We start from the raw sequence: 22,597 nt of genomic DNA, 5'->3' as shown, positions 1-22,597 counted from the left end.
TTTAGTGCCCTGTGGAGTCAAGTAGAAAATGTTTACAAGGTTTGAAATTGGGCTCAGTGATCCTTACAGGTCCCTTCCAACTCAGAATATTCTATGGTTTGAAGGTCAGTTGAACTTTGGCTTTTGGAGCCATCAGCTGGCACAGGGTGGACCTTGTCCTCTGCATCTTGCTTGCTTCAGCTTCCCTCGACCTCAGGTGGTTAAAAATTTGGCTAAACTGAAACACATGCAGTTTGTGTCCAACTTCTCAGCTTGTTCCCAGCCCAACGTGCAGTGGCCAGGACCCCAGTGGAAAGATTAAGGCAGGGTGAAAGTGCTCTGGTGTGCCCAATGGGTTGAGTCAGGGAAGAGGGAGAGGCTGGAAGCAGCGCGACATCTTGGGCAAAAAACAAAGGCCAGGTGGTTCCTGCACGTGATGTTTCTGAGTTTCCCCAAGTTCCTGCCTGCTGGAGCCTCATCTGAGGTGCAGCCCTTGGAGCCACATGCCTTGAGCCGCTCTCAATGTACAGGTCTGCTGGAAACTCAACCTGAAGATAGGTATGTTGTAGTTTAGAGGACTGATGATGAATGCGAGCAGGAAGCAGGTGAGGATTTACCTGGGGGTTGGCCTCCTTCCAGGGGGAGGAGTTTTACCAGGTTTCATTTCTGCTGCAAAAGAGGAATTCCCGGAAAGCCTTCGAATCCGAAGATAAAAGGTTGTATGTCCTTGCATGTATTTAAATTGCTTTTGTAACAGATTTCTTTTGCTGCCTGAATAATGTGCTCTCAGCTTTTAACCTGTTCAATTTCTTCTATATCTATTTATTGCAATGCTGGGGAAGGTTTCTTCCCAAGGAGATCTCAAATCCTTCCATGCCTCGGTTTGTTGGGCTTGGTTTCCTGGTAGAAGCTTCAGTCTGACTCAGCTCAAAAAACCTCTCTGAATTCTTGAAAAAGCAACATAATTATCAGCTCAACCTTTACACTTTGTGTGCCACAACAGGCGTCTCTGGTTTGGTGGCACAAGAGGCAGATACTGCTTTGTGTTTTCTCTGCAAATTCTTCCACTTTCAACACCTTCTCCTAAGGCTGCCTGTTGTCACCCATGATGTTGCTGGCAGGTCTCTGTCCTCTGCCACCCTCACATTAACCGCATCCCCCTGTTCCTAAGGACACCTTAAGGTTAAGCCATGGTGTGCTGTGAAGAAGCCAGAATGTGTGAATCCTTGTGGAAGTCCTGCTGTGACCCCCAAGGAGGCAGTGGTGGCATCCTCAAATCATGGCTCTGGAGGAAGTGACCGTGTTCTTCTCTCCCACAGGAGGCTCTTGCAGTGCTTCCATCTCTGTCCTGGGGCCACCACCTTCTGAGCTGCTGAGACCTGGTTCCACTAAGGGACAGCACCCTGCTACTCAGCCAAGGTCACCCCTGGTTTGGCATTACTCTGTTACAATGGCAGAAGGATGTTCCAGACCATCTGGTGAGTTTAAGGGGGTCCTGCATTGTGTCTTCCTTCACTGTGAATGTCACTGAACCTGTAATTATAGAATTATTATGGTTGGAAAGTCTAACCTCAACCGAGTCTAACCTCAACCCATCCCCACCGTGCCCACTGATCATGCCCCTAAATGCTTCTCCGTTGGAGAAGAGGCTCAGATCCACTCTCAACAACTCCTCTGACCACCCTGAGGTGGAACTTCCCAAAGGGGACTATAGGGAGGGGCTCTTTGTCAGGGAGTGTGGTGATAGAACAAATGGCAATGTTCAGTTTAAATTTAGGGAAGGTGTAGGTTAGACATTAGGAGGAAATTCTTCACAATGAGGTGAGGCCCTGGCACTGCTGCTTAAAGAGCTTAAAGTGCCCCGTCCCTGGAGGTGCCCAAGGTCATGCGTGGGGCTTTGGTCTGTGGGAGGCATCCTTATGGCAGGGTTGGTGCTGGGTGGGCTTTAAGAGCCCTTCCAACACAAACCAGTCTGGGATTCTGTAGTTCAGCATCATGAGCTTTAAAGGGATGCTCCCCCAGAGCTGCCAAGAATGATCTTCAGTTCAGAAACCCTCTAGTGAGATTTGGAGATCAGAAGCACTAACCAGAAATCCCCTTTCCTCTGACAAGGTGGCAATGATGATTCACTGGAAGAGACTCCCAAGAAAAAGAGCAGGAGAGACCTAATTCTGGAGGATGGGGAGCGAGAGACTCTTAAGAACTGTAAGTAGGGAAAAGGCACAGTGCCTGCTGACCCTGGGCTTGGAACATGCATCTCTGCAGCCCTGACCTCAGTGTCCTTCCTGCAGGTAAAAGGATGCAAAGTGAACTAAAGACCATCCTGGAGAAGTCCTCCCAGAAGCTGTCACAATTCCTCCCTATATTCAGCCAGCCTGGGGCAAGAGAGGGGATCCTATATCTCAGGTGAGTTGATGGGTATTTTTTGCCTTAAAGGGCATCTTTTGATTCTTGTGTGAAAAGGGGCTGCCCAGAGCTTTTGCCTCATAGAATCATTCAGATTGGAAAAGACCTCCAAGATCCCCAAGTCGAATCTCAACCCACTGATGTCCAATCTGCCATCCTTTGAAAGCCACAAGCCTATTGAACTTATTTAAATTTTAATTATGGTGGGGAGGCCCTGGCACTGCTGCCCAGAGAACTGTTGGGTGCCCCATCTCTGGAAGTGCCCAAGGGCAGCCTGTGCTGGTGAGGGGAACACAGCCCATGGCATGGAGTTGGACTGAGGGGCTTTGAGGTCCTTTCCAACCCGATCACAGAATGGCCCAAGTTGGAAGGGACCTCAAGGATCACGAAGCTCCAACCTCCTGCCACAGGCAGGGCCACCAACCTCCACACTTCATACCAGACCAGGTTGCCCAGGGCCCCATCCAACCTGGCCTTGAACACCTCCAGGGATGGATGGGGCATCCACAGCCTCTCTGGGGCAGCAACAACCCTGATGTGTTTCCATGATCCTATGAAATGTTCCTTTTTTTTCTCTCTCTGTGCTCAGGAACCGCCTCACGAGCTTGAAGCCCGACATTCTGATGGACCCCATTTACATTGGTCTCTTTGGCAGCACCGGGGCAGGGAAAAGCACATTGCTGAATGCTATCATAGACAAAAACTTCTTCTTGCCAGTGTCGGGGAGCAGTGCCTGCACATCCTGTGTGGTGCAGATCAACACAAGCCGCAGTAAACAGCACGAGGCCAAAATTCACCTGCTCGCAGATGAGGCATGGATCATAGCTCTATGTTTCTTGAATGTCTCCCTAGATACACTCAGGGTTGGGTTGGATGGAGCTTTTAGCACCTGATGGAGCTGTGTGTGTCCCTGCTCATTGTGGGAAGTTGGACCTGATGGCCTTTCAAGGTCCCTTCCAACTCAGATGATTCTGTGATTCAATGTTTGCCTTTAGAGGAGAAAGGAAAGAGGCTTAGCTGGCTTCTCCAGAGGGAAGCACAACTTGATGGAAGAATGTGGGAGGGGAGGATGTGACCCAAAGGCCAATGTGTCCACAAAGAAGTGATGGGCAGTGGCGCTGGTTCCTGCTGGTTTAGGTGTGCCAGGAGGGAGGAAGCGATGGGATTTCTTGCAGGCATCCAAGCCATAATTTCTGCACATCTAATGTGTCCTGCCAGGAGTGGAAGGATGAGCTGAAGGGTCTGGTGGCACTTGTGGACCCCAGTGAAGACAGTGAGGACAACAGTGAAAGAAGTGAGGCTGCTTTAAAGATCTCTGCTATCTATGGGAAAGGCGCTGAAACTAAGAGTTACGAAGAGTTGTGCAGGATGAAACCCATCGTTTCCATTCCCCCTTCAAGATGTATCATCTTCAGGGAAACAACAGTGAGTAGCCCCTGGATGTCATGGAATCCCAGAGCTGCACAATGATTTGGGTTGGAAGGGAACTTAAAGCCCATCCAGTTCCAACCCATGGGCACGGTCACCTCCTATAGACCAGGATACCCAAACCTCATCCAACCCTGGTGGGGTTCTGGTGTCTCTGAGGTTCTTTGCTAAGGGGGGGTCACTACTTTATTCACTTGCTATGGCTCAGGCAGAAGAACTTTCGGACAAAATGTGCCCGTATATCCGGAGTCCAACCAGTGCAGTAGGAGAAATGAAGGAAGAAGACACAAAAATGCAGATCTGGCCCCTGATCAAAAATGTGGAAGTGACTCTCCCGTATTCACAAGTGATTCCGGAAGGTGTTGTCTTTGTGGATATTCCAGGGACAGGTGATTTCAACAGCAAAAGGGATGAGATGTGGAAAGAGGTGAGTGTGAGCTGCCCCACTAGGAGGGCAGGAATATTTGCTTCTCTGCACGTGGCATTCTTCTGTTCTCTAAGGATCAGTGATGGAGAGGCCTGGGAGCCTCCATGGGGCTGTGGGGAACAGGGATACCTTTAACAGAAGGTGCACCCCATTCTGGTGTGGCATGTCTGGGTTAATGGGAATAAAAAGTGCTCAGCATCTCCCGTGTGTAATCTCATCCTTTATTTCTGGCCCTCCTTCCCCTCCTGCCCCTTGCAGAACATCAACAAATGCTCTGTCATTTGGGTGGTCAACTCCTTCCAGCGGATCCTGGGAGAAAAAATCCATGAGATGCTGCTGAGAGAGGGCATGAAGGCTTTCCAGAGTGGGATGTGCAGGGACATCTCCTTGGTGGCCACCAAGTCTGATGACTTGAATCTAGAGGAATATAGATGGTAATGAAACAAGTAGGGTGGGTGATGCTGGGTATCCCTTCTCCTTGCAGGATCTGGGAACTGCTAAAATCATTCAAATGCGTAATTTCTGCCTTTTTTTTATCTTTTCAGGGAAAAAAAGAAAAAAAACGTGAGTATTTTTCAGCCTTACATTTCTTCATCCCTTTCACAGAATCATAGAATCGTAAAGTCATTAAGGTTTCAAAAAAAACCAGTAAGATCATCAAGTCCAACCATCAGCTCATTCCCACCATGCCCAGTCATAGAATGATAGAATCATGAAGGCTGGAAAAGACCTCCAAAAGCACCAAGACCGACCCCAACCCACCCCCACTGTGCCCACTGACCATGTTCCCAAGTGCCACATCTCCATCATTCCTGAACATCTCCAGGAGCAGTGATTCCATTTAAGGAAACTGGAGAATTTCCTATATGAAACAGTGTGGCTTGAACAGAACTGATGGGCTTGATACAGAAACCAGGAGCTCTGTGCAGTTCTTTGTTAAGAGAGTCCTTCATTAGGGAGAAACTGTCCTGGATGGTCCATTTGACCTTAGAAGTTCAGGATCCCTAAAACATTACTGGGAAATGTCAGTAGTAATTCCTACTCTTTCTTCCAACACAGATAAATAAACATGATGCTATCCTGGAAAGGAATGCGGCTGTGAAACAGGAGAAGAGCAGAATGATAAAGAAAAAACTCGAGGTAATGTTCCTTGGAGAACCTGGTTGGCATACGTCTGTATGGCACTGTTCTTCATTAACAGACATTTTCCATGATGTCTGCTCTTTTTCTAGTAGCCTCTGCTTGCTTTCTTTGCTCTGTGTTTGGTCTGTTTGGTCCCTGGTCATCTCCAGTTTAATTCTCCACTGTCTATGAAAGAATCGTGTGGAATTTGATGGTGGAGATGTCCCCTAACCAGCACTTGCTTCATGAAAAAGAAGAACCCAGCTGACATGAGCTCGGGGTGTTCATGTCTTTCAGGAAAAGCTCCCAAATGATTTGGAGGTGGTGCACAAGGCTGACCTTGTGTACACCGTCAGCGCCCGCGAGTACTGGCAGGAGGAGACGCTCAGCAAGGAGGAAACAGGTGATGGTTGGGTTTTTTGGCTGCAGGTGGCATCCAGTGACGCAAGGCAGAGCTGTCATAGAATCATAGAATGGGCTGGGTTGGAAAAGATCACAATGCTCATCTAGTTTCAACCCCCCTGCAATGTGCAGGGTCGCCAATCAGCAGCCCAGGCTGCCCAGAGCCACATCCAGCCTGGCCTTGAATGCCTGCAGGGATGGGGCATCCATGCTCACCCAACCTCCCGCCTGCTTGCAGAGATCCCAAAGCTGAGGGAGTACGTCCGCAGGTTTTACGTCGAGCAGAAGAGGAACGTGCTAATGGATCACACCATGGAGGCCATCACTATTTTCTCTCTCATCTGGAGTCTCCGGGCCAACAAACATGCTCAGGTTCGCCCAGAGCGGCTTTAGGGAACAGCTAAAGGGAAAGGTGGGGAGGTAGTTTGGCTCTGGTGGGGTTATTTATGGCTCTGTTGTGATCTTATAATTATTTTTTCTTTCTGTTGTCCACTGATGTCAGTATCAGCTTGCAAAAAGAAATCACTTGAGAGAGATCATGGTGCAGAAGATTGCTGATCTGGAGAAGGATATTAAGGAGTGCTTTCTGCCCATCGAGCAGCCACTCAAGGAAGGCGTAGAAGAAGCAAAGAGGTCCTATAAGACAGCTATCCGAAGTATCCTCAGTGTGAGTATAAATCAGTTTCTCTGCTCTCTGGTGACAGTGTCAGGGCTTAAGGAAACAGCACGGAGCTGTGTCAGGGGAGGGTCAGGTGGGGGTTAGGGAAAGGCTGTGCCCCAGAGGGCAATGGATGTGGAGCAACTCCCCAGGGCAGGGGGCCAAGGCTCAGAGCTCAGGGAGCACTGGGATGCCACTCTCAGATGTATGCTCTCCGGATGGTCCTATGTGGAGCCAAGAGTTGGACTCAGTGATCCTTTGGGGTCTCTTCCAACCATGGCCAGGCTGTGCCTCATCACGCTTCTTTCTGCAGCGCAACCGCGGGTACCAAGGCTACCACCAGACCCTGAGGGCCGTGTGCCTGAAGAAGGGGGTCTATGCCTCCCGCACCTTCTACCGGATAGACATCAACAGCTCCTTGGCACAGCCCATCTATGAAAAGATCGACATGAATTTTGGGAAGGTGTTCAGGTGAGAGCCTGCCTGTGTTCAACCGCAGTTTCCATAGAATCCTAGAATCATTGGAGTTGGAAGGGACCCTTACAGGCCATCTGATCCGACTCCCTTGCACAGAACAGGGGCACCCACAGCTCCATCAGGTGCTCAGAGTCCCATCCAGCCTGACTTTGGCTGTCTGCTGGGACATCCATCACTTCTTCGGGCAACCTGTGCCAGTGCTTCTTAGATTGGAATCATAGAATCCTGAGAGTGGGGAGGCCACGGAGTACAAAGAGATTGCCATTGTCCTTTTTGATGAATTTCCTACCCCGACAGGATCCAGATGGGCACCTGCTCCACACTGAAAACCTGCCTTGATGCTTTCAAAGAGGCCGTGCAGCAGAAACTACAGGAAGCCCAGATCAAACTGATGGCTGACAATGAGCACAAGCTGGCGTTCCTCAAGCAGGAGGTACGCTTGCCTTGCAAGGGGAGCAAGAGGAGATGGAAAGGGGTAAAGCACTGCTTGTGTAGGACCTGTGGAGATGACTTGCTCTGTTTGAAGTTCCTGGAGAGAACACAGAGGGAGATATGAGCAGTCTTCAACAAGCATGATCATGAGCAGGGTTAGGAGTTCTTCCACTCTTTCTTGAGTCCTGGAATAAAACTTCCCAGTTGGACATCTTCATGTTAATTCATAGCAGTGGAAAAATGATGCCCACTGGTCATCTGTGAAATGCCACACTCCAGTTTAGGTCATCATTATGGGGTTATTAGTATGAAGTCGTTAGCTTAGGTCTTCTGCAAAAGAGCAGTGCTGCAGTGGCACAGCTGCCCAGGGGAGGTGGTGGGGTCACCATCCCTGGAGGTGTTCAAAGAATGTGGAGATTTGGCACTGAGGGACGTGGGCAGTGGGCATGGTGGGGTGGGCTGGGGTTGGACTCGGGGGTCTTAGAGATCTTTTCCAGCCTGAATCATTCTATGGTTGTATGACTGTCTTGTGGGCAAGCACTTGAACTAATTCTTGTAGACAGACTTCATCGTCAGTGAGGCTGAGAAACTCGTCCTTCAGAAAAAAGCAGAGATCTACCAGTCCCTTGTAGTATCCATTCAGAACGACCTGCTGCTCTGCTATGAAGGTATGACCGTCACCTTTGTCCTGAAGGTTCTTTCCATTTTAACAGGATGACCCCACTAAGGGCTGAGCAGAAGGGTGCAGGCTTATAACTTGCCTATAGAAAGGCTGGGAAGGAATCCACAGGGAAAGGATTGTCTGTTAGGTTGTCGTTGACTCACAGAGATTTCAGAAGTCCAAAGTAGCCCATACTCAAATATGGGCTGATTTACACCAATTTGTTAATTTTTGTAATCTACAGACATCTTCTAGCTCTGATTCATTCCTATTTGTATCTCTGAAGGAAGAAGCAAAACTAATAAGCTCCTTAATCTGTTTCTTTCTTCCTTTCCTGTCAGTAGATGGCATACTTAGGAAACAAAAAAGTTAAAATCCAGCTGGTTGAATGCAGGTCCCTGGCATGAGCAGAGGCAGATGGGTCTCCTGCTGTAGAAAACCACATCTATGACCTTGTGACCCTTTCCTAAATCAAAGCACTGCCCCCTCTCCTCTTGGGCTGGACCCCAATGTGACAATGACCCCTTTGCCACAGAGGCTGCTGCAGTGAGAGGACAACAAGCCTACCAGAGGATGCAAACTATCCTTAGCAATGGTATCATGAGAGCGGTGGAAAGCGGGATGTTTGAGAGAGCTGAGAACAGCATGAGAGAGCACCTGCAGGACATGAAGGTAAGTTGGGTGCCTTCGTGTTCCTTGGGGACCTCTTCACAGTTGTGGGCAGAGCTGTGTAAGTAGAGGACAATGTCCCCAAAAGGAGCTTGTGTACATGTGTGATAACAGGAATGCGTTTTCTTGTGAAGCGTTGGCTCACTTGTGGTTCTTGGTGATGCTTTTGCTCACATGCTGCACTCTTTGGCTGCATTCACAGAATCACAGAAGTGTAGGGGTTGGAAGGGACCTCTGGAGATCCCCCAACCAAAACCCCTGCCAAAGCAGGTTCCCTATAGTAGGTTACAGGGGAAAGCGTCCAGGTGGGTTTGAATATCTGCAGAAAAGGAGACTCCACCACCTCTCTGGGCAGCCTGTACCACTGCTCTGCTACTGTCACTGTAAAGAAGTTATTCCTCATGTTTGTTTGGAGCTCCCTGAGTTTCAGTTTGTGCCCATTTCTCCTTGTCCTGTTGCTGAGCACCAGCAAGAAGACTCCATCCTTCTGACCCCCACCTTTCAGATATTGATTACACTGATCAGATCCCCTCTTCCCTTCTCTTCCCCAGGCTGAACAGCCCCAGGGCTCTCAGCCTCTCCCCATCAGGAGATGTTCCAGGCCCCCACCATTTCTGCAGCTCTCCTCTGGGCTCTCTCCAGCAGTTCCCTGTCTCCCTTGAACTGGGGAGCCCAGCACTGGGCTCAGTGCTCCAGATGTGCCCTCCCCAGGGCAGAGCACAGAGAGGAGGATCACCTCCCTTGCCCTGCTGGCCACGCTCTGTGCAATGCATCCCAGGGTTGTATTGGCCTTCTTGGCTATAAGCATGCACTGCTGGCTCATGGTCAACTATCAGTCAACCATTGGTCGACTGTCAGTCAACCAGTGATCAACCATTGGTCAGCTGTTGGTTAATTGTTGGTCAACCTGTTGTTCACCAGGACATCCAGGTCCTTCTCTGCAGAGCTCCTTTGCAGCAGCTCAGCACCGAATCTGTACTGATGTGTTCAGTTGTTCCTCCCCATGTGTAGGACCCTACACTTGCCCTTGTTGATCTGCCCCTCACCATTCTGCATTCAGTGTGCTCAGGACAATGCATTTTTATTTTACCCAAAGAGGCTCTGCTCTAGAAATATTTAACTCCTATAAAACATTGAGCCTTCTCAGAACAGCCACGCTCTGTTCTGAACTGTTGGCTTGTGCTGCAAAGCGCCCTCTCCTTCTCGTACACCAACATCGGGGATCAGACCAAGAAAAGATGGGTTGGTGGCTGCCCCTGTGCTTCCCCTGCTGGGAGGTGACCAGGTGCACTGACTGGGACTGGGGGGACGAGGAGCTCCACTTCTCTCCCCTACTGATGTGCTTGGTCATGTGATGGCTGCAGGATCAGATCACCAAGAAGCTGGAGGAGGACTTTTCCAACATGCTCAGCCTCGCCTTCTGCCCCTGGGACCAACTGGATGGCAAGCTGCCAGGTACAGCCCTGTAGATGGATTGGGGGCTCTTTGTGCTGATCCCACATCCCCTTCCTGAGGGCGTGACAAGGTGACAGCGTGATGCAGACGTCCAGAGCTGCAGTCTCACCATGAAGTGCTTTCCTTGGTTCCTATGGGCATCAGAGGGATGTGCCATAAGCAAGCATTGTGCCCACATCCCAGCCGGAGCCTCAGGACTCCCCAGCTTGTCCCAGAGCTCTGCATTCTACAATCCCTAAATCCATACACATCTGTATGGGCACAGGTTTAGTGATGGGGTCAAATAAATCCCAGCTAGGTACGCCAACTTCTTGAGCACTTGCATGGAGGAATCTCTGCTGTTCTCCAGAGGCAGATGTCCAGCTGACTCTAACAGGCTCCTCTGTTTTGCAGACTTGCAGAATGAATTCTTGAACATCAGCTTTATTCACAAGACCCTGCAATCAGCCAAAATGTCTTAGAGAGCTGCAGGAATTGCCCCTGATGGTGTGGTCTTATTACTCGTGGCTGTGGCTTGCTTTCTTTATCCTGTGACTTTATAGGAAATTATCTCCAATGTTTTTTGTTTCCTCTTACAAAGCATTTCTGAGATATTTTGTATGCATTTTATATTACTGACTAAGTAAGAGTCCTGGGCAATTCTTAGTGCCCCTTCCCTGCATGCCTACATGCCAAACGTACCCTGATTTTACTAGCCAGGCTTATATTGCTCTTGATGCTTCAGATTTTTCTAATAAAATAAAGGTGTTGTAAACAAATCTGTGTACACGTAGTGTGCTCCTGTGAAAGCCAGGCTTGGGTAAAACCAGCCCCATACAGCTGCTGCAGAAGTGCTTACCTCTGCAGAAAGATCCAGTGCAAAGCAGAGGTGATGGGTTTGCATGGGGCACAGGTACTGAAGGTGTGCTGGGCTCAGGGGGAGGATAGAGGTGTCTCAGCAGCTCCAAACTCCAACCAGAAATACAAGAAACCTTCCCTGTGAGAATCATAGAATTGGAATCGATGAATTATTCAGGTTGGAAAAGACCTCCCAGGTCACCCAATCCAACCCCAGCCCACCCCACCATGCCCACTGACCACATCACTCAGTTCCACATCCCCACGGTTCTGGAACACCTCCAGGAACAGTGCAGGTGCTTGCATCAGCATTTGCACAGCGCAGAACTTGCTCCAATGTGCAAGAATGTTGTCACTGCTGTGAGCAGGTACAGCCACTGAGACCAGGGCACAAGGGAAACTGGCTCAGCCCAAAGGGGCGGTGCATGGCACGGGCAGGGCTTTGTGTGTAAGCATTTCTTTCTCTATTCTTGAGAGACAAGCAAGAGGAAGGTGAAGGCAAGCTTGCAAAATTCCATTTTCTGGTTGCTTGTGGATGACTTCATAGACAAGCCTTTGGCCACCTCTCTCCTGTCTGTACACTCCTGGAGGTTGGAAGTCTTTGCAGAGCACAGGTGAGAGAAGCTGCCCATAGCAGGAGGGACCGTTTCCATCCACGGGTGCTTTCAGAGCGCAAATCTGAGCAGCCCATCGAGGTGTGCTCAGCTGCAACCACCATGGAAGCAAACACTTGGGGGTGGAGCTGGGGCAGTGGGCTGGTGCTGCCAGTCCAAATCAAGGGGAGATGCTCCTTGTGATAGGCAGCCCTGCAATGGACAGCTGGCAAAGGCACCGCAGTTGAAGCATCAGCCATGCCTTCTCTGATGTGGGTGGGTTGATGATTAACCCAAAGCATCATAAAAACAAGTGCATGGAGTTCTTTCTTCGATACCCAGAGCAACCTCTGAACCAATGGTGCAGCTGTGTCCAGGTGTAAGCAGGACACCTGGGGCTGTGTGGCACACACGAGGGTGTGACCCCAGAGGCACGGGCTGCGTGATTCATACTTATCTCTTTTTTCCTCCCCCCAGGTGGCTCTGGGAGCACAGAGCTGGTTGTAACTTAGCACATCCTGGTGGTGGAAAGACTATGGAGGGGTCCCATGGAAAGGCAGATCATGATGGTGAGTGCGTATCCCTGTTCCCAAACCTTCTGCCTTCGCTTCCTAGCGTGTTGCTACAGATAGGTGGCAGGAGTCAGGAAGCCACAGCTTTAGTTTGCATTTCCTGACAGGGGAATTGGCCTCTTCACCTCACGCAGGCACAAAGGGGAAGTTCAGGTTGGATATGAGGAAACATTTCTTCTGATAAACAGCAGTAATGCAGTGGCACAGCGCCCAGGGAGGTGGTGGGGTCACCAACCCCATAGGTGTTCTTAGTATGTGGAGATGGGGCACTGAGGGACGTGGGCAGTGGACACAGTGGGGTGGGCTGGGGTTGGGCTTGGGGATCTCAGAGATCTTTTCCAACCTGAATGACTCTGTGATTCTATCAGCAGTAGGGAGTAGGGAAAGGCTCTGCCCAAAGTTCGCGTGTGCCTTCGCCCAAACAAACACTCATTTCAGGGAGCTAGCTTTGTGGCACTGTTTCCTGCAAAACCTGAAACTGTACACCAGGAAAAGAAAGGTAGAAAATGAAAAGGAGGAGCCAGCGAAAACAATGCACGCGGTGATGAGTCACGTGGCAGCAGGCAGGAGGTGAAGAGGTGTCCTTGAGATTCCTGATACCATTTCTGCAGAAATACTGCAAATGGTTTTCACCCCTCTCTTGATTTCTACATCTTCAGGGCCAGTTTTGTAGCTTTTCTTTGCAGTGTGAAGTGCAAAGCCATCTACCTGCCTGCCATAGATATCCCGCTGTGGGCAACCAGGAAACAGGAGAAGCTGTGGGTACCCCATCCCCGGAGGTGCCCAAGGCCATGGATGGGGCTTTGGTCTATGAAAGGTGTTCCTGTGGCAGGGGTTGAGGCTGTGTGGGCTCTAGGGTCCCTTCCAACCCAAACCACTCTGGGATTCTACAGTTCTATGTAATCCCATTCTCTTGGAGACTTGTGACCTAATGCTAGCCATTCTATTACACCAGCCCTGCTCTGCTCCTTCTGCTCTTTCTGTTGGTGTACAACACAAACCCCATCTAGCAGCCATCTGCCTGATCAAGGGGATCTGGGGGCTGACGTGAGGTTTGCTGTCATGTCCCCACTTGGGCTGTTCCTGGGGTATTGGAAGCACAGATTCACATCTCTGTCCTTTCAGCTCCTTTCAGTGCAGATGGGGACAGTGCAGCTGTGATTCCTCGGAAGCAACCACGCTTGCAGCTGTCTTTCCAGCAGGAGGAACAGAAGACTCTCAGGAACTGTGAGTGCTGAGAGCCATGTGCACGGCACCAGGGCTGGCCCAAGATTCAGAGAGGGGCTGGCAGCCCTGTTCCTACACACTGGAATGACCACATAACCACCCTTCCCTTCCAGATGAGAATATTGAGAGCAAGGCCAGAAAAATTCTGAGCACCTCCTGTCAGAAGATGACCCATCTCTTTCTGCTGAAAGACATGCCTGGGCACCTGGCCTATCTCCGGTGAGTCTGTGGCCAAAGAGACTCCACCAAACTTGCTTTCCTTTGGCAATGCTCTGGGCCTGGCTCCAGGCTCAGCTCTGCTCTGAGGCTTTGACAGACACCAGTTACTAGGGAGAAAATTGGAAGTGGGAATCAGTGCTGGGATCGCTCTGGAGGGTGCATTCCCAAAGGCAAAGCAGGTTGTGCCCTGGTGGCTTTGTGCCATGGGGAGGTTGAAGGGTCCTTGTGGGCATCCCCTAGAGGTGTCAGGGAGGGATTGCTGGAGCCCCTGGATCTGCTCTCATTTTGGCATGGGGTCTCCAGGGTTTGGGGCAGGGAAATGAAGGAAGTTGGAGCTCATGGGTTGTGCCTTAGTAATAAGTCCTTTTGTTGGAGATATCGCATCTTGCAAGGAGAAAACTCCCTCGATATTTGCATGCGCTGCAGTGGCCAGAATTTCTTGTGCACCCCTTCCCCAGGGACCGCCTCACCACTCTCGACTCCAGGCCTGCCTTGGAACCCCTCTACATTGGGCTCTTTGGGAGCAGCGGGGCGGGGAAGAGCACTCTGCTCAACACCATCCTGGGGAAACGCTTCTTCCTCCCGGTGTCAGGGACCCGCACGTGTACGTCCTGCCAGGTCCATGTCAGTGTCTGCAGGAGCAAGCATTATGAAGCCAAGATTTTTCTCCTCTCGGATGAGGTAAGGGTGTATTCTGGGCCCTGCCATGGAAGGGTGCCCAGCTCAATGGGGTTGGGGACATCCCCCCAGGAGGAGCTCCCACACTCTCTGCTCCCTGTGCTCCAGCATCTCCTCGGCACTGCGGTGCTGCTGATGGGGCTCCAGACTGTGCCCAGTGCCCCTGGGCTGCCCTGGGCACTGCAGAGCAGAGCCCAGCTCCATTCCCTTGCAACTTCTATGGAGATTTCTGGCCATGGGTCTCTGGCCATGCTTGCAGACAAGAGGGAGCCTTGCAGCCCCTGCACTGCTGCTCCCCATTGCTCCCCACAACTGAAGCTGTTCCTGCCCCAACAAATTGGAACCATGGTGCTGCATAATGTGCTCCTCACTCAGGAGTGGAAGGAGGAGGTGAGGAACCTGGTCACGCTCCTGGAAAACAGACATGAGAACAGTGAGATTGATGGCGATCTGGAGCATGCCATCAAAGTGCTGACGGCTATCTATGGGGAAGGAGCAGATGAAAAGTCTTATGAAGACCTCATGAGATCCAAGCCTGTGATCACTATTCCTCCTTCGAGAGTTATCACTCTGAGAAAGACAGAGGTGAGCACAGCACACAGCAATTCCCATGTCTTTGTTTCCCTTATCATGCTGTTTTGGTGGTTTGCTCTTTTCAGGCTGCTTGGAAGGTTTATCTCTGTAAAGAATCTGTGAATCGTTAGGTTGGAAGAGTGCTTTAAGTTCACCAAGTCCAACCATCACCCCAACAACCACCAAACCATGTCTCTTAGTGCCACATCCACACATCTCTTAGATACCTCTAAGATGGGAACCCCAGCACTGCCCTGGGAAGCCCCTTGCAGTGACTCACCACCATCTCCATGAAGAAATTCTCCATAAGATCCAACCTAAACCTCCCCTGGCACAACTTGAGATCATTAATGGGGGGCAAACACTGAACTGCTCATGTTGTCCCAGGCAGAAGACCTCGCCAATGAGCTGGATCCATACATCCGTAACCAGGATGGCCTTGAGGGGGTCGAGTTGGTGGGCAACCCCCAGTGCAGCGAGCAGATGCGGCTCTGGCCCCTCATCAAGCAGGTGCAAGTGACACTCCCCCCATCTGACCTGGTGCCTGAAGGTGTCATCTTTGTGGACATCCCAGGGACAGGTGATGCCAACAAGAAGAGGGATGAGATGTGGAAAGAGGTGAGTGGCACTGGGGGCAATGCAGTGGGGTGGGGAGCACTGGGGTTCTAACATAAGGGAGGGGCCCTCAGTGCTCATGCATCCTGCCTGATTCTTCTCCCCTTGTTCCCCCAAGAGCATCTTGCAGTGCACATCCATATGGATCGTTGCTGATGTTGAACGTGTTTTTGGGGCTAAAGCACATGAAATCATGGTGCAAGAGGCAATTAAAGCTTGCCAGGTCGGCAAGTGCAGCGATATCACCTTTGTGATCACCAAGATGGATAAGATTAATGTGGACGAGTACTTGAGGTAGGCAGTGGCTGGTTCTGGTTTGCAGAAGGACAGGCTGCCTCATCCCCACTGTGAGCTGCCTGTCCAGCTGCATTCCCTACCAATAGCTCTCCTTTTATAATTATTACACATTCAAAAGCCCTGGCACCCAGATCTGTGCCCGGGATTTACAGTAGGACCCCATCACTATACATCCCCTGTGCTTTTACCGTGGTCTTTCTGACCACCCTCCTCCTTTGGTGCGATGGCAGTGCTGTGGGCTGGCACTTTGCTGCCAGCTGACACCAGCACGTGCTATAGGGTTCGACTTCACTGTATCTGCTAAAAGCCTTTTCTTTCTTCTTTTCATTTCCCAGGAGCCACCCAGAGGTTCCAGTGAGTATCTGCTGGCTGCTTTCAGAGGTGGAAACCCACATCCCTTTTCTAACTGAGTATTTCCATAGAGCAAAAGTGCATAGTCTCTCTTTGGAGGATGGCTGTTGTCTTCCATGGATGTAATGGGGGGAGCACTGGTCCCTTGCTGGGAGGCTTTGCACTGGGGCTGCACCAGGCTTGGTGCAGAGGGGATGTTCTCCTTGTAACACTTACTACTATTTGCCATCTAGAGGGATGTAAGCAAGCGTGATGCCATTTTGGGGATGAAACAAGACCTGAAAGCAAGAAAGACCAGAACACTAAGGGAAAGGATGAAGGTAGAGTCATTCTATAGAGTTTGCTGGCTGTGAAGTATCATTTGGTCTTTATTTTGGTAACAAAAGCGTCAGTTACAGTGCTGATGTTTATGCATGTGTCTTTTCCCAAGAAATGTGTTAGCCCCCTTACAAAGATGTTTGCCTGGGACAGGATTGGGTGATGACACCACAATGGGAGGAAGTATCAATCTGCCTGAGAGTGGGAAGGCCCCACAGAGTGACGTGGACAGGCTGGATCAATGGGCTGAGGCCAATGGGATGAAGTTTAACAAGACCAAGTGCCTGGTCCTGCACTTTGGTCAGGACAATCCCAGGCAGTGCTACTGAGAAAGAGCAGTGGTGCAGTGGCACAGCTGCCCAGGGAGGTGGTGGGGTCACCATCCCTGGAGATGTTTGAGAAGCATGGGGATGTGGCACTGAGGGACGTGGGCAGTGGGCACGGTGGGGGGTGGGTTGAGATTGGAGAGGTCTTTTCAACCTGAATGATTCTATGATTCATGTTGCACATTGTTGCTGCACGCTTGCATGTTTCAGAGGAATCTACCCAGTGATGCAGAGGTCCTGCAAAAGCAGGAGCTGGTTTTCCCCGTCAGTGCCCAGGAGTTTTGGAACCCCACAGTCCTCAGCAAGGAGGATACAGGTATTGGGTGGGCTGGAGGTCTGCTGCAATCCTGCTGCCTTTATACTGATATCTGATAGCAATGGGATATAAGTTGCAATTCTGTTATCTTTCAGAAATCTTTGGGCTGAGAGCCCATATCAGGAGGCTCTACCTGGACACAAAACGAAGTCAGTTACAAGATTACATGAAAGAAATCCTTGTTGTCTTCTCTCTGGTGGATGTTTATCATTCCACACGCCTCAGCCCGGTATGTCTGGTTGCAGCTGGAGGCAGCAGCACTAGCGTTGGCAAACAAGTGTAGAACTACTCCTGCTGCCCTAAGTAGAGGTTTGCTGCACTCATGGGTAAATTCAGCAGTGCCAGGTGACGAGGAGCATCCCTCAAACATAGAAAGCCTTTTGCCTGGTACACCCAGCTGCGAGGATGCACCAAGGCCAATGCCTGCCCACAAAGCCATTTTCTGGTTATCCGCTTTACTCCCTTTGGAGAGGGTGAAAAAGCAAGAAAGTTGCAGAGATTGAGAGAGCTTTGCCAGCCCTGCAGCCCCATTGGCTGTTGTCCCTCTCATCTTCCTCATCTTCTCAACATTCTCACACGGGGCCAATAAGAGGACAGGTTCTAGCTTCCCCTCTGCTCTCAGAGCTGACATTCAAGCTACCCAGGAGTTGCCAGGGAGGACAACGTTGGAGCCTGTTGACTTTGCAGTCAACAGCTGCGGCACCTTGCTCTTGCAGAGTCCGTCTGTGAATAAGGAAGAGCTCAACATGTTCATGTCAGAAAAGATTCAGTCTCTGAAGAATTCGACTGAGGTCACTTTTGGGCACATGGATGCACCTCTCATCAATGGGGTGAGGTCTGCCCGAACCAAGTATAAGAGAAACATTGAGAAGGTCTTCATGGTGAGTGGCATAGGTTTCTCTGAGGCTGAATAGGATTATTACATTTTCTGTGCTGCAATTGCCATCACATCCAGTAACCGGTTGCCCAGAGAAAATGCTGATGCTCCATCCCTGAAGGTGTTCAAAGGCAGGTTGGATGGGGCTTTGGGCACCCTGATCTGGTGGGAGTTGTTCCTGCCCGTGGCAGGGGTTGGAACTGAATGGTCTTTAATGTGCCTTCCTACTCAAGCCATTCTATGATTCTTTGGTTCTATGACTCTTTGATTTTATGATTCTTCGGTTCTGTTGTTGAGGGCAAGGGGAAATGGTTTTAAGTTGAAAGAGGTAAGATTTAGTTTGGATGTCACCACACTATGAGAGTGGTGAGGTGCTGGAATAGGCTGCACTGAGAGGCTGTGGATGCCCAGTCCTGGAGGTGTTCAAGGCCAGGTTGGATGGGGCAGCCTGGTCTGATATTAAATGTGAAGGCTGGTGGCCCTGCGTGTGGCAGGGAGGTGGAGATTCATGATCCTTGGGGTCCATTCCAGCCTGGGCCATTCTGTGTGTGTGATTCTGTGTGTGTAGTTCTTTGGTTCTACTGTTCTGTGGTTCTGTAGTTCTACGATTCAGTGACTCTATTATCAGCTGACTTTCTCATGCTCACTGATCACTGGCAAATGTTTTGAAGTTTGTGGGTTAAGAGATATGTTCTTGCTGCTATTCGGTGTTACTTTAGCTTAGCAATGAGAGCTTGAGTCCAGGGAAAGAAACACGGACATGTTAAGGAGATGCCATGCCTAAAGACAATAGCCAGTTGCCTGCCCAAGTTACTCCATGGCTACATGCCAACAGGACTGACCAGGTCTTGGATGTGCACTGGATGGGGATGGTGTGGAGCCCAGAGATGGCTGGGATGGCTTGGCTGTCCTGCTGGGACATGGAGAGGCATGGGAGGCCCAGCATCTGAGCGTGGGTTTCTCCTCCAGCTAGTGAAGGAAGAAGCAGCTTCATGAGGTACTATTGGCCTTATTTGTTCTAGTTTATGAAGCTCTGCAGTTGCACGAGAAGAGCTTGGCCATTGGGGCAGTACTGCTGCTGGGGGTTCTATTCATGCCAGCCGTTTTTCTCCTTCTGCAGCAAGGCAAAACGTCCTCTGGCTTCCACAGGACCCTGAAAGCTGTGTGTGTGAGGAAGGGAGTGTATGTGTCCCGTGTATTCAATCGCATAGACATCAACAACTGCCTGGCTGAGCCCATCTATGCAGAAATTGGGGCGATGTTTGCAAACATATTCAGGTGAGAATGGTGGGTGAGCAGGGAGTGATCTTGGAAACTCAGAGAAAAGAGTTTTCCTGGAAAGCCATCTGCAGACAACCTGGTTTGGGAAGCATAAGGGTCTATATTTCTTCCTCCCCAAGAAACCCGAGATAGCATTATGTTGTCTAGTCACTAGACTAACTAAAGATGCCCCACCATAATTCACCTACTTACACAAAATATTTGATGGACTTGTCATGGGAAAGACCTCTACGATCATCAAGTTCAACCTCCAACCCAATCTCACCATGCCCACTAACCGTGTCCATAAATAAAGTTATAGAGCCATTCAAGTTCTATGACTTCAGGTTCCAAGATCACCATCACCAACCCCAACCCATTCCCACCATGCCCACTGACCAATTCAGTGCCACAGCAACTTGCTCCTCTGTATATTTTGCCTTGGGACTCCCCAGCTGCCCTGTACCATGAACCCTCCTGTGCCTGGCCAAACAGAGCCCAGGAGGGACAGCAAGGTGGGAAAAGCCTGCTGGGGTCTAACAATCATTGTGGTTTTACACACACAGAAAACAGGCACTCACAAGGACCAGCCTGCAGACCTCAATCAATGAGTTCAGCAAGGAGGTAAAAGACAAATTTATGGACTTTGGGAAGGTTACAAACATGAACAGGTCCAAGCTCAACTTTCTCGAGCAAGAGGTGAGTTTAAGATGAGGGAAGCTTAATGCCAGCTTGTGTCACTGGCACAGACCTGAGAGTGGGCAGCAGCCCCTTGGCAGGGACTCAGGGGATGCAAAGTAGGGCAAAATCAGAGCTGCAGTGTGTAAGCAGCTTTGGATGGAAGTCTGGAGCACCCTCTAACAACCAGCTTCAGGGGTAGTAGAATTGTTTTTCATGCTGATCCAGTGAGTTTCATCCTCAGAAACCCACTATGGTTTGGCAGATGCCTTGCCTACAGGTAGTGGAAAGTAAATGGGAATCCCAGGCGAGCAGATCAGGATGGATCTGATGCCAAGCTGCAGAACTGATAACAAAGCCTCATGCTGCAGGGTGCTCCTGGGGGGAGAGTCCATCTTGGGGTGCAAATTCAGGGTGTGATGCATGCCTTGGAGGCCATGCTATTGAATGAACAGCCTGAAGACAGGTTCACTATTTGCTCCTGCTGCTGGCCACTGAGGGTTTGGAGATGCTGTAAATGCTCCGCATTAATTCCTGCAGACCGACATCATCATGAGAGCTATAGATAGAGAAATTCTTTTGAAAAAGAAGGCAATCTATGAATCTCTTGAGTTGACCATCCAAGCCATCCTGTCGCCTTGTTATGAAGGTAGGACTGGTTCTCCACCTAACTAACTCAGTGTCTGAGGCTGTGAGCTCACTGTATGGCCAAGGACACATTCTCCCAGCTCAGATGAAACTTCTCAGTGCAGAGCCTGAATTCTCTGAAGGAGGATGTGTAAATCTGTGCCGACGTGTGATGCACTCGGCTGGTCACAATCATCCTAGCAGGGAAGAAAGCATTTGAGTGCCAAACTCTATTGCAGCAATTCCTTGTATTTTTGGTATCTTTGTCCCATCCCACAATGGGTATGGCCTGAAGGGCTTTGGAAGGAAGTTTTGCTGTTGCGTATAGGAATATTTTAGGATAGCACATGTAGCACTGGGAAGAGAGAGATCAAGAGGTAGAAGTCTACCAACAGAACGTTCATGGGCTTTAACACATGGTTTACATCTGAATACCACTCCAGCTCCTCTCTAAAGGCCTTCTGTGTATCAGGAGAAAGTTCTTCTCCAAAAGAGCAGTGCTGCAGTGGCACAGCTGCCCAGAGAGGTGGTGGTGGGGTCACCAAACCTGGAGGTGTTCCAGAACCGTGGCGATGTGGCACTGAGGGACACAGTGGGCACGGTGGGGTGGGCTGGGGTCAGACTTGGGGATCTGAGAGATCTTTTCCAACCTGCATGATTTGATGATTCCACGATTGTGATGTTTCCCACCATTGCATAACAGAGGCTGCTAATATACGTGGGAAGGATACCTGTGCGCGAATCAAAGCCACGCTGGTGCAGAACATTGAGCTGGAGGTGCGGAAGGCGATGTTTGAAAAAGCAAAGGAGAAGATGATGAGTCAGTTCCAGGATCTGACGGTGAGTCACGCTGCAAAAATTGCTGTTGGAAATCCAGGCTGTGTGAGCAGAAATTGGGATGGACGAGCAATGGGATAGGGGGCGTGATGATGGGTTGATGGTTGGACTTGGTCATCATAGAGGTCTTCTCCAACCACAGTGATTCTATGATGCAATGACTCGTTCCCCTCGTTTCCTGTGAGTTCTTACTTTGTTCCATTCGTTTCCTGATTTCTGCCTCTGCTCTCTTCCACCTTACCATGCTTCCCCAGCAAGCGTAGCAGTACCATCTCTCACATTCCCCTGTTGGCCATCCCAGCAGAATGACACTCTCGTGCTCTCTGGTTGCAGGAGCAGATCACAGCCAAGCTCAGCAAGGATTTCCTCAGCATGCTGGGCGTCGCGTTCTGCCAGAACGACCAGCTGATGGGCGCACTGCCGGGTACGGGCCGGGCTCTGATGGGGCTGCAGGTGCTGCGAAGGATGTGGGCTGTGCACAGCCCTGGGGCCTCGCATCTCTCCACTCAGCCGTACATCACATGTTAGCATTCCACTAAGGAAATCGTCTAGATCGACTTTTTTTTCCTTTCAGATTTTCAGGGGGAATGCCAAGAAATCCAGAATTTGCTGAGAACGCTGAGACAACTGGAATGACCAGAAAGGTCCTGCGAGAAGAAGCTCTCTTCCCAATTTTCTTTTAGCTTTTTTTATGTTTATTGCTTTTTAATCTGTTCATTGCTTTTCTATGGTGGCCAGCTTGCAAGGGGGGATTTAAAAGGAGGTAAGGGTTCAATGGAGCAGGGTCTTAAGGATCCAGGAAGGTGTGGCTTTCCTTTGGGTCCATGGCAAATCCCAGCCCTCCTTGGGCTTTCCCCCTTGCTGGCCTTGGTGCTTGCTGGAGGTGCCACCGCATGTGGACATGTGTCAGGGAATAGAACCACCGATTACCTGCATGTGATTGATTGCATTTGTATGAAACATTCATTGTAGGTCAGATGTTGTTTTTTTTGTACTTATTTTTTTTTTTACAGAGGTGAATGCCTTCTCCCAGTGCCTTTTGGTTCTCAGGTAGAAGCCAGCAGGGACAGACTGATGTCTACCTGAGGCACCGCTGCAACCGTGCACATGGAAACAGGCTGTGTGGTGCACGGAGATGCCCACCAAAGGGCAACTCTGCTGGAAGTTCTTTGCCTGAGATCTAATAAAACATGTAATACAATAAAAGATACAGCTTGGTGCCAGAGTGTGCGTGGTGTCATAGCACGGTGTGCAGCAGTGCCGGAGGGACCAACTGTGCC

General features: G+C 50.2%; 3 protein-coding genes across 5 annotated transcripts in view; 2 read left to right on the top strand and 1 right to left on the bottom strand.

Moving 5' to 3' along the window:
* LOC128084794 (uncharacterized) overlaps positions 1 to 22,597 on the bottom strand; it is a 240,064-nt gene that overhangs the window by 145,756 nt on the left and 71,711 nt on the right. The window lies entirely within an intron of this gene.
* Positions 113 to 10,874, top strand: LOC128085914 (nuclear GTPase SLIP-GC-like). The gene is made up of 19 exons (XM_052693931.1): positions 113 to 584; positions 1,299 to 1,457; positions 2,092 to 2,184; positions 2,271 to 2,385; positions 2,975 to 3,197; positions 3,604 to 3,810; positions 4,022 to 4,240; positions 4,499 to 4,674; positions 4,786 to 4,804; positions 5,300 to 5,380; positions 5,660 to 5,765; positions 6,003 to 6,136; positions 6,267 to 6,431; positions 6,736 to 6,893; positions 7,197 to 7,332; positions 7,891 to 7,999; positions 8,528 to 8,664; positions 10,026 to 10,116; positions 10,510 to 10,874. The coding sequence occupies exons 2-19, from the start codon at positions 1,430 to 1,432 to the stop codon at positions 10,575 to 10,577; spliced, it is 2,265 nt and encodes a 754-aa protein (XP_052549891.1). The 5' UTR covers positions 113 to 584; positions 1,299 to 1,429; the 3' UTR covers positions 10,578 to 10,874.
* Positions 11,426 to 22,548, top strand: LOC128084848 (nuclear GTPase SLIP-GC-like). 3 transcript variants are annotated; one of them, XM_052691482.1, is made up of 20 exons: positions 11,784 to 11,925; positions 12,024 to 12,115; positions 13,244 to 13,345; positions 13,459 to 13,564; positions 14,023 to 14,245; positions 14,618 to 14,827; positions 15,203 to 15,433; positions 15,549 to 15,724; positions 16,063 to 16,081; positions 16,312 to 16,398; positions 16,933 to 17,038; positions 17,134 to 17,267; positions 17,755 to 17,919; positions 19,036 to 19,193; positions 19,742 to 19,874; positions 20,394 to 20,502; positions 21,184 to 21,320; positions 21,651 to 21,741; positions 21,892 to 21,961; positions 22,331 to 22,548. In XM_052691482.1, exons 1-19 carry the CDS (start codon positions 11,831 to 11,833, stop codon positions 21,951 to 21,953), a joined length of 2,436 nt encoding a protein of 811 aa, XP_052547442.1. In that variant the 5' UTR covers positions 11,784 to 11,830; the 3' UTR covers positions 21,954 to 21,961; positions 22,331 to 22,548. The 3 variants fall into 3 exon arrangements, with proteins under 3 accessions (XP_052547451.1, XP_052547442.1, XP_052547436.1); XM_052691491.1 differs by lacking the exon at positions 11,784 to 11,925 and adding an exon at positions 11,426 to 11,567 and having other exon boundaries at positions 21,892 to 22,512; XM_052691476.1 differs by having other exon boundaries at positions 11,785 to 11,925; positions 21,892 to 22,548.

This window comes from Tympanuchus pallidicinctus, unplaced genomic scaffold (assembly GCF_026119805.1).
Source record: "Tympanuchus pallidicinctus isolate F22 unplaced genomic scaffold, pur_lepc_1.0 scaffold1, whole genome shotgun sequence".
In the NCBI taxonomy this organism is placed as follows: Eukaryota; Metazoa; Chordata; class Aves; order Galliformes; family Phasianidae; genus Tympanuchus; species Tympanuchus pallidicinctus.
Note: the sequence above shows the minus strand (reverse complement) of the source record. Positions and strands in the feature narration are given on the sequence as shown.